General features: G+C 39.4%; 1 protein-coding gene and 1 non-coding gene across 2 annotated transcripts in view; both read right to left on the reverse strand.

Annotated features, from left to right (window-relative positions):
• The window catches only part of shtn2 (shootin 2), a 7,919-nt gene extending 4,896 nt beyond the window's left edge, over nt 1-3,023 (reverse strand). The window contains exons 1-6 of the mRNA XM_034857357.1: nt 2,822-3,023; nt 2,103-2,152; nt 1,583-1,643; nt 1,261-1,355; nt 527-710; nt 11-146 (exon numbers count right to left, since the gene is read on the reverse strand). Of these exons, the coding sequence (XP_034713248.1) occupies nt 11-146; nt 527-710; nt 1,261-1,355; nt 1,583-1,643; nt 2,103-2,152; nt 2,822-2,855 (560 nt within the window). The 5' untranslated portion in view covers nt 2,856-3,023. The remainder of the gene's footprint in view (nt 1-10; nt 147-526; nt 711-1,260; nt 1,356-1,582; nt 1,644-2,102; nt 2,153-2,821) is intronic.
• A 2,340-nt stretch (nt 3,024-5,363) lies between these two features.
• On the reverse strand, nt 5,364-5,446 carry trnal-cag. The gene has a single exon. It is a non-coding gene; the product is annotated as a tRNA-Leu (tRNA).
• Nucleotides 5,447-11,385: the final 5,939 nt, after the last annotated feature.

The following is an 11,385-nucleotide window of genomic DNA, read 5'->3' on the forward strand; positions in this document are numbered from 1 at the left end:
ACACACACACACACACACACACACACACACACACACACACACACACACCTGCTCTCTGAGTTGGACCTGTTCTTTGGTCAGATCTTCCACTTGTTGCTCCAGTTGCAGCTTCTCAGCCAGCAGGCCGTCCACTGAGGCCTGCAGCTCTGACAAACACAAGTTTATATTTTTTATTTTTCCCGTTTAAGTATGGTTTGCCCAATCAAAGCAAGAGTAACAGCAAAGTATGTCAATATGAACCGATCGGATAATAAATACATGAATTAACTCCAATTCATGAGCTGGATTCTTCAACTAATTGGCTAAACTGGAAATGTTCATCCTGATTCATCACAGTGATTGTTTGGGGATTTACAGCAGAATCTAAAGTACCTCTTGTTTACATTATTATTGCATTGTAAATTCCTTATCATACAAACTCCTATTTGTTATCGGTAGTTTATTTTCAATTTGGTTTATCGGGCAGACAAAAAAATGCCAGATGTCCCAGTTTGACTTCTATTTTTGTTGATTAGTGTTGTCTAACCTGCTATCTTAGCTTGACTCTCCAGCAGCAGCGTCTCCTCACCAACATTGACCACGTCCTCGCCGTTAACCTCGGGGTTAGTCTCTGGGTCAAAGGTCACGGCACCCAAGTTCTCAGGCAGCTCGGGGATGAGCGGCATCAGCATCTGGCTCTTCCTCTTCAGGACTTTGTTCTCTTTGGTCACCTAGGCAACAGGGGGGGACGATGGTAAGTCTAGAGGTTTGTTATTTTTGCTTTTGATCTATTAGTTTGAAAGGTAACGTTTGGGTATATCATTGGAGGGGAAGTACGTGAAGCAGCCTCAGTTTCTTAATATGTCAGGAGAGGAAAAGAAAACAAATGGAAATAAAAAGGATAGGGAAAGGAAACGAATGAAAATGAAACAAAAACAAAGGAAACGGAAAGAAAAGGAAACCAAACCAAAGGGATACAAAGGAATAAAAAGGGAAAAAAGCTACGGAAAAGGACAAAGAGATGTATGAGTGAAGAAAAGATGATAACAAAGAAGAGGAAAGGACAAGGAAGTAAAGGAATGAAAAGGAAAAGAAAGGACACTGGGAAGGAAAAAAAAGGAAATACATTACTAACGGAAACAAGAGTAAAAGAAATGACAGGAAAGGACAGAGGAAATGACAGGAAAGGACATAGGAAATGACAGGAAAGGACATAGGAAATGACAGGAAAGGACATAGGAAAGGAAAGGACCAACAGTCCAGTAGTAAAAAAAACCACACCTTGACAGCCAGCGCCTCAGCACTCTCCCTGCAGGAGCGCTCAATCTGGAACTGCATCTCCAGGACATTTATCTCTTTCAAGAGCTGATTGGAGACTGGGGATGAAAGAGAGAGAGAGAGAGAGAGAGAGAGAGAGAGAGAGATTAGTCTTCATGGTAATGGTAATAGAAATATAGATTTGATCAATCACCTAAAACTGAGTAAGATTATTTGAAGCCTTTTCTGTGTGAAATATGCAGGTCTACATTTGTTCCTTCCTTCCTTATTTTTGTCCCCCTCCCCCCCCTGAACGGGAACAGAAAAAGGACTAGATTATTCTCACCTTCCTCCAATTCAGACAGCCTCTGATTGGCTTCGTCCCTCTGAATTTCCAGGATCTCACACTAAATATCCAACAAACAAAACAGAAGCGATCAATCACGCAACAACAAAGTGATGCAAATGATTTTTTTTTAAGATTACTTTTTTGGTCTGCCACTGATTTTATTCACATTTTATTCTATCATCACACGGTTGAGGGACCACAATTGCATTTGTCCTCGTCAACGTAATCAGTTCTGTTTTAGAGCTTTTCATTCTGTAATCAAATGTTTGACTTAAAAAGTGTGGGGTGTGAAGGCCAAATAATGCTTTCTCTAACTAAAAATGGAAGACATTTATACCAAAGGAAGGCCTTCCAAATTGTGTGACATCTAATTTTTCCTTTTTCACCAAAAAAACGTTAACACTGGATGTGCTTGAGCAGGATTCTGGCGTTTCCTTCCATGTTGATTGGCTCCATTGCAGATTAGAAAGAGGCCTTAATTAAACAGTAATTTACTGCCTATCATTAACAGTGATACCTGGATGTCTCCCTCATCTTCAGACGTTAAAACATTTTCTCCGTCAGACTCTGTGGAGAAAAGAAAATCAGCTTATCTTCATACAACAGACAGATTGTCATGGGGGCAGTAGCATCAGAGACCAGAGAAGACGCTGAGCTGGGAGGCGAGATAATCAAACATCCTCACATCCTGTCAACGTGACTGCAAGTGGAGCTTCATAAGGCCATCTGAAGGAGGATGGTGAGAGAAATACAGGAAGCGAAATCACAGAAGGATCCTAAAAACATGTTTCACTTTCTGTGGCCTCTGACTCACGGGAGTTTCCGTCTTTTGCTTCACGTTGTCCAACAGACAGAGCTTTGGGTCGGTTAAAAATAATTAACTTTTTTGCGGAGTTAGATGGACATCAAAACCATTCTCATATCCAGCACATAAAAACATAAATAAAACACACAATGCCTTGTTCTTACAAAGATTAAACTAATTGGATATAAAAAGTAGACTCTATAAAATAGGCTATAACGTGTTAATTAGCGGTGACCTTTAGAGGCGCTGGTAGGTGTAGAAAATTGAAGCATTTTATTGTTCCTGAAAAGGGAATCTTGAACTTTTCCATGCACCGAAACTCCAACGTTTGAAGAAACATCTTTGAAAAATTGTTTTACAACTGCCAAAGTCACGAGGCGATTGAAGCCAGTAACTCAGCACCAGTTTATATGCAAGCGATCGGGTCTTACCTGCCGCTGCGCTGTCCTCACCTTGCGACCACATCCTGCCGTCTGCACAGGTTTCAGGTGTTTAGCTGCTTGGTGCAATACACTAGATTAAGCTGCACAAGCAAAGAACAGCTTTCTGCCTGAGCAGCAATCAACATTATGAAAGAAGCAAGTGGGAATTTCTGCTTAAAACCCTCCCCCATTGCCACGAGGAACTTCTTCCTTACTCTGGCTAAACAAACAGTTTAATCACCAGTCTACTGTGGATTTATAGTCTACATTTTGTTAATGCATTTCGATAGCAAAAAGATTTTTATTTCTATGTAAATATTGCCAATGTTTGCTTTTGCTGTTACAATTAAGTTAGAGGATGAGATGTTTAAACTCCCCCCCCCCCTTTTCATGCAGCGAAAAGAGGAAAATGTAGCCTCTGTCCATGCATGTGGTCTCTAAGGGACGACACTGTCTCTCTACTGGAAGATCAATGTCACTCAAGCAGCTGGAGCAAAGGCAAAGCTGCTTTTATTTCTCTATAAGCGCCTGTGTTCAGAGTTCATGACCTCTGAAACATCAGACTCTCCATGGGAACCAAATTCTGGTGATAATTCTTAATGGTGACAGCGATGATTTTGATGAGACATTCCTCTGTAAATAAAAAAAAAAAAAAAAACTTTGTGATTTATTTCTTCACCTGCCTTCCAGGATTAAAAATATTTAATTTTAAAACAAGCTCAGATATTTCCTGAAGCAGCTGAGCACATTAGTTTTTATTACAAACATTACTCGAACAGGACAAATGGTGCATTTATTGGGACTATTTTCAGCTGCGGATGAATACACATTTGGCTCTTTAGGAGTATTTACAGCATTAGGACTGTAAATGTGAGTTCAACTCCGAATAAACAGTTCCTCTGTTCATTATAATGATTAAACGTTAATGTGCACATGGTTATTTAGGTTGTTATTACAACATTTAGAAATTGAAACATGACAATGTTTGAATAGACGATTTTTAGATTTTAAATTTAAATTTGGAATAATGATGCTGGCCGCAAGATGTCTTTATTTGCAATATTAACATTTGACAATAACCCTTTTTAATAATCTTAAATAATCAAAAGACCTTAGAAATTTGTTTCTCTTTATTTATTTATTTTAAATCACCTTCAACATGCACATGGGCCCGCACAGCTGAAGGATAAAAAGCTGCTGTGATTCATGCCAGTGACGTCCTTGTGATTTAATGAGTCTTTTCTCTCTCAGTGTGTTGCTCTCTTTACAGGCACCACCTGAGCACCACAACCTTCTCCAGCCTGTCATCCCGACCTTTACTAAGGATTCTTCACCATGTTAATAAAGGTGAAATTGTCACTTAACATTAGCCGTTGTCTGGTGTTTCATGCAGCGAGCTGCACTGTCAGAAAACTCCTCATTAAAACTGGGTCTTTAAATTCTGGTTATGTAAAGATAGATAGATTAGAGAGCTAGCAGGATTTATTCATGAAACAACACACAGACTAATTATAGGGACAATTATCCTACTCAAGGAAGTTCGACTAAATTATCGCCCTATGTTACCACCCTATGTGCATTAAGGACATGGGAAAATAAGGAATCATGGCGACAGGGAAACTTTGCCCAATAATAGCCAGCTTTAATTAATAGAATGACAACAGGTGGTCAAAGTGGGGAGTTGAACATTTAATACCAAATACCAAAGAATAGGCTTATGCCAGTTAGGCCGTTGTCTAGCTATCTGGGCAAAGATGCTGCGGGCAATGCAACGTTGTGAGCGGCACGAGGCCAATTTGAGTGAGCTTGAGCCATCTTGAGTGATATCTAATCTACTGAATTAATGTTTCGTCGATTTAGGGGTGAGTGGGAGGGTGAATAGAGCCAGGGGGCATGTGTGTTATGTGTGTATATTTGTGTGTGTGTGTGTGTGTGCGTGCGCGCGTGCCTGTGAATGGAGAAAAAGTGCAATATATATAAATACAATCTGATAGACTGAATGATCTGTTCAAGTTTAGGTATATGTTTTTTATAGCCCATTTGTCAATGGCTCAAGTGTGCTCCTTGCTCAGGTTAATCTAATGGAGCCCTGCTCAACTCAGCTCACATCCTCTGAATACAATACATCCTCTACAGGTTCACATTATCCTGCACAGACCATATGTGTTTTCACTGATTCTCAATGATATACATGTATCTCTGATATAACAATTTATTTCTAAATACAAATGTGGTGTTTTAAACAGGAAACTGTGATTCCTGATCCACTGTCTGTACATGAAAAGACAAATGTTAAATTCAAGTTTTTTTCTTTTTATATATTAATAGTCAAACTAATTCTCTAAAAATGAAATAAGTTTACTCAGAAATCTATAACTTGTTGAACACCAAATTATTTTTTCCCCATAACTACTCAAAATTCAACAGGTTGCCATTTGTGCTTTACTGGCATCTAGTGGGTACTAAAGGTCCAAACGTTCAAAACAGACGGCCCAATACGCGCTCCACATATCAGACAAGTGTTGAAGGTATTGTCTTTTCAAAAGACTTCTGTCAGAAGTGGGATTCGAACCCACGCCTCCAGAGGAGACTGCGACCTGAACGCAGCGCCTTAGACCGCTCGGCCATCCTGACATAGGAAACCCAGTGAAACCCCACAGTACTTCGATAGACACGTTCCTCCGCTGGCACTGCTCTCACTCCTTTCCTTTGCAATGCCGAGCGTTATTAATAGTATGCAAGACGGAAAGCGACTAGTAAGCTAGAACCACACTTTAATATAGGTTACATAAGAAAGGTAGGTTGATCAGCATAGGAAAATAAGGCCTAACATAATGACAGACTTACTTTTAATTAAAGATGCCGGGAAATAAAGTTTTCATCCAAGACATAGTGCAGCCACTGCCACTTCGAAAACCAGCCTGGCTGAAATAGTCGTTTTAAAAGTTTACTGTCCTAAAACCATATTTCTTGAAATAGGCCGAGATGGCTTCTCAAATCCACCAGCAGTGGCAGGCGATAACGTTATATGGAGCTGTTAGCGTTAGCTAAGGCCCACGTTCCTCTGGCTCCACTGACAGCTGCTCCACTAGATTGAGGTGTCACAGACACGCTCGTGCCGCAACTAGGCACTGTATCTTCATTTTTACTTGTGATATTTTAGGTAATTTTGAGATTTTGGACGTGAAATCCAATATTCTTTACTGCGCCATTGATTAGCTCCTGTGCTAAGGCCAAAACACTCCACAGGTTAGCTAGCCGGCTGACACCGATCCGTTAACTTGAACCTTGACTTGCAGTGTCATCGTGTTCACTTCAAATTGAAGAGTACATTTTAAAATGTGCACGTTTATCACCCAAGGTGCTCATCATATGCTGTTCAAAAGTTAGTAAAATAGCCAACTTACGTTGTTGTTTCTCCCCTTGTCAATAGGAGGTCTTCCCGCTACTCTGGATCTGCTACCTTATTTTAACACCATGTTTTGTATCAGTGGGAGGAGGCCATGTCAGTAGCGTACTGCTGAGTCTATATTGACAGTTTCAGCATATGTGACCTTTTTTAAATAAAAGTTACCAGCTACCTTTTAATACTGTAACCCTATTAACATTCAGTTTCATCTCATGTTTAATGTAATTGATATATTCAAACACTATTTAGGTTATGAATCTTTGATTTAAATCCGACGCTCCATCTTTTTATGGCTTTATCAGTCCGTTGAACAAAAATATTTGTTTTTATTTTATGTAAATAATGATAATAAACTATAAAAAATAATTTTTTTATTTTTATAGTTTTGCGCTGCATTTTATAAAGATTTCTCTTTTTGATCTGTGTTTCATTAAGTAAAATGGTTGATAAAATTTACGTAGTTATTTTTCAATTTATCTCCTCAGAACACCTGCCAGTGTTGGTTGCAATCTATTTAGGAGCACTCTAATGTAACATTTCTTTTCGCATTTGGTCATAAGATAAAACAAATAAAAATAATAACAATAATACACATTAATAGGGAGAATGAATTAAACAGAAGTGGTAAAAAGTTACAGTGTAGTAACAGGTATACGAACAATTTAATAAAAGTATAAATGCAATGTCTTATGTTGGGCATACTGTAGCATTGGGACTAAAATCATTATTGTCTTTATTCATAATTAATCAAGTTGGTCAACTAACATTTAAAGGCAGATATTGCCATGGTAACAGACAGAAAGACAGACAGACAGACAGACAGACAGACAGACAGGAGAGCATGAAACAATAATAAAGACCAAATTAAAAGGCATGGGCAACATCTTACTAAAACCATTTTTTGCCTTTCATTTTAATTGGTCTTTAAAATAATTAAGAGAGAAGTTTTTTCTACATAGAGGCAGAAACTGTGACGGGTTTTCTGCCAAGCTGCTGCACCTCTGGTTAGGACGCATAAAAAAAGCTTGTCTTCTTTACATCGGCGCCATGATTGGTTCAGACACCACACATGCCTTCCGTCCTGAAAATCTCAAACCTGGCAACCCCTCCTTCATCTGCAGCCACACACAGTGGTGTAGCACAGCATTCTTGATCCTGTTCATACACATTCTCTATGAACCCCTTCCAGCATCCATTGGCGTCTATTCTAGTATCTTTGTGGGTTGCCTCCCCATGAGGGCCCTGTGGGCTCAATCCCCATTTTAACCCCCAGTTCGATGCCCATGTCTACACATGTCAAGGTTTGATAAAGCTACAGTGTTTGGTTAGTGCCACAGCATCTGGTTGTTTGATACTTTGAATGGACAGATCGTAGGATTTCAACACCACTGATCTGATGTGTTTTTGAACATGTGGCAAACAGGAGACACTTGTTATCATGTGAAAAAAAATGTGTGAAATGAGCAAAACAATCTAGTAAAAGATTAATAGAGAGCGACACAAACACTCACTCACACAAACACACACTCACCTGCTCAGGCTCTGGCCTACTCAGCACTAATGACTGTGTGATTGGATTATCCGGCTTTTAGCAGCACCACAGCTGCAGCTGACAGGGATGCTAACCTGCAAAGGCCAAGACGGGGTGAACAAGAGGTCAGCGGGGTCGCAACCTTTGCATAAGAGGGGGCCTTGGGCGGTATCGAAGAAGAAGAGAAGCGGGGAATAAAAGACTAGTGATAAGAGGAATTTGTTGTTTTTTTAAATAGAAGAATGGTGACAGACAGGATCCATGTTTCTGTGAATCCAGAGAGGAGGATGCTAAAAGGAGAGGAGGAGGGAGGTTTTAAGCAGTGAGACAGGATGCACTGTGACAGAGGAGCCTCACGGACACGGCTGGCCTCCTGTTGACTCCACTGTACGCTGGAAACACAAACAAATAGAGCCGCCAGCTCCATTCACTCCCCTTTTTCTCTTTCACACTTTCTCTCCTCTATATCATAAAAAACCCTGTGTCCGAGCCATTGCATTGTGTCCAAACACATCTCAAAACAGAAGGATATCATTCCCTATGACTCCAAAGTATCCTTTAACCGTCTGCTGGGGGGAAGCAGGGATTTTTAAAAGCGCTTAATGGGATATTTAACATGTGGGTCACGTTTACCATGTCATATTACCTCACCATGTAGTCACAGATTTAAAGTGTCTGTAACTTAACGTTACTGTATCTTATGAGTCACTACTACGCTGATGTAGGCTCGGAGAATAATTGAGGCTGTAGGTGTACATGAATGAGTCCAGTCCAAAGCTGATAATGGCAGCATGTGAGTCAATTCCCTGCTGGGGATTTATCTCTGCATTAGTTTAGACCAGAGGATGATGACTGAGTTTAATAGAGTCAGTAAATGACAATATTATCATCACACACAAACAGATTCACACACTGATCCACTGAACTGAGGGAGGACAATACAAATGTGTCCTGGCTACTACTGTTATTGATCACCCTGCAGACTATACAGACTCTACAGGTCTACGTTGAACGTTATCGTAGATGTAATCTTTAGTGGATTTTAGGTGGATTCCTTCAGGATTTATGTAGTTCAATTTTACATTTATTGCAATATTATTTTTAATGTGTCAGTTTTCTCTGTAATGGGCCATGGTTTGTATGAACACAAAGGTATTGTACATTAATGCCCTTTTGTTATACTGTGCCTCTATACTCTTCTCCAACATTGTTTGAAAATGTGTGAAAACAAGTTTCTAAAGCTAGATCTTGTTTACTTAGTCTTACAACAAAAATTGCTTGTGATAAATCCTACCTTTTATTAAATATTTTGGTGGTGTGCGGCTCAAGTTGCAACCTGTGGCATTCAGAAAGACTGTAATGGGAAAATAGCATTTTCATTTTTCAAACGCGGGACATTTTTTTGTGTTTAATATATTTGTCTCAAATCCCCTTTTGACATATGAATAAAGCATTTTCAATCGTAATTGATTAGAATCATGTTTAATTATATTTTCTGGTTCTTGTATTGTTGAACAATAGATTTGAGAAGTTTCTCTTATTTAAAAAAGAAGAAGAAAAAGCCTGCTCACCCCTGATGTCTGATAACTCACTATTAACGTTGTTATTATGGGTGAAAGCATCAAAAGCGCTACATGAAGTTTAGTTGATTGATGTATTCTTGTCAGCTAAGCTACAAACACCATGATTTATACATTTATCTATCCCTGAAGCCAAATCATGTCCTCCAATGTTAAACACACTTACAAATGTTAACCATAAGACCAATATTCACCCTCACAGGCTGTTTGAGTGTATGAGTGTATTAGTAGCTGGAGCTGGTGGTCTTTTCACCCTGAGCTCTGTAGGTGTCACTCTAACTCTGTGGTGGGCCACCTGTTGCTCTGCCAAATCCCTTCAACGGGTTCCTCCTTCTATAATGTGCTCTAAATATTCATAACTGCCGGGGAAGACATTTAAATCTGTGATTTGAATAGAAAAATAAAACAGGTGCAAAAAAGTAAATATATTTTTAAAAACATATATAAAAAGTTTAAAAATGAAAAACAATCTGCACAGCACAGTGCTTCTTTTTACTTTTTGTTGTTAGTATTGCTTTGTGAGCAACAGTAAAAACCAGTGTGGGATCTCTATGAGTTGATATTTTCTGTTTTGTTTTTAATGGAAAAAACACATTTAATTTCTGTATACATGCCAGACTGAACTCTACAATCTGTAAGTAAAGAACACATCATTGTAGCCACTGTGCACCCAACAAAATACCAGACACACTGTCAGTGTCCTCCGTTGTTGGCTTTTGCCCCGTCTACCGTAACGTCACCGTCATCACCGTCATCACCGTGGTGATGTCAGATGGGAAGCCGTCTGCTGAACCCGGCACAAAGTGGCACAGACGGGCCCGATCCCCGTCTCCGGGTCATGACAGGAGAGGAAGCAGGGTGTCTGGACATGGCGGGCACACAGCGGCACTGTCTGCAGCTGAACACACACACGCACACACACATACTGAAATTCACACAGTTACATGCATTCACACACTGCTACTGAGAGATGATGACATCTTTCTGTCTGGGACTAAACAGCATACATTTTCGTAATTTTCTTTGTTACGGAAAATTATTTCATCACCTCTCGCTCTTACAATCATAACTTGCTGTGTGTTTAGACACCTCACCTTGATTGCTGCTTATTTTCTCTTCAACAAGTGCCAGAGCCAATTTGTTTTTATCAATGTGGAAAATCATTTGACATCAATTACCTGATTGCTCTAAACACTCTGTTACTTCTCCTGAATACCGGTTTTCAATCCAATCATTTCTGTTTAAATGACAATGATCTTAAATTTATATCCTGATATTTTTCACTGCAAATGGACAGATTTGAATGAACAACAAAATTCTAACGCCGCTTTCAGATTAGAGTTGTCATTTGATCATTAATATTCTGCACACACATAACGATGTGCATGAACATGACTTGCTTCAAGTTCAGCCAGTAGGGAGACTATAAATATGCTGCTCTGTTAAAGTCTCAGGGGGCAAAGGTCACAACCAGACTGTCTACATGTACATGCAGGCTGGATTGAAAACCTCATGTGGTATTTGTTGAAAAAACAAAAACATAAATTGTTAATGTTTTAAATACTGAGATTAAGCTGGTCACAACTCCTCATTTGCTCTCATTCAGCTGAAACGGCATTGGTCTCACAGCATGACTCAGTCTCTTCTGTCAGTCCACACCACACTGATAGTGTTTGGTGTATAGAAGGGTTGCAAGAAGTCAAAGTCCAGTATCAAAGCATTTACAAACACAATGTTAAAAGAGAAGATGGGATGACACCAGACAAAACCTTTGTCTTCATCACCAAGGCCACACCCATTTCTCCTCCTCTATTTCTCTCTCTATCCCGCCATCACTGCTCCTCCCTATAACCTTGCCCAACACTCTTTTTTTATCCTTACCTTGCATTGTTGCTCATCCTCTCTGTCTTTCCCTCCTTCTATCCATTTAGTTGTTTTCTCATTTGTAAATCCTCTAAATTCCTTTTCTGTTTTCTTATGTTTTCCCAATATTTCTCTTTGTAAAATTGTAGTATTTACAATTTTTGACCAATTTTCAGACATTTTCTTCCTC

Source organism: Etheostoma cragini, chromosome 19 (assembly GCF_013103735.1).
Source record: "Etheostoma cragini isolate CJK2018 chromosome 19, CSU_Ecrag_1.0, whole genome shotgun sequence".
NCBI classification, from domain to species: Eukaryota; Metazoa; Chordata; class Actinopteri; order Perciformes; family Percidae; genus Etheostoma; species Etheostoma cragini.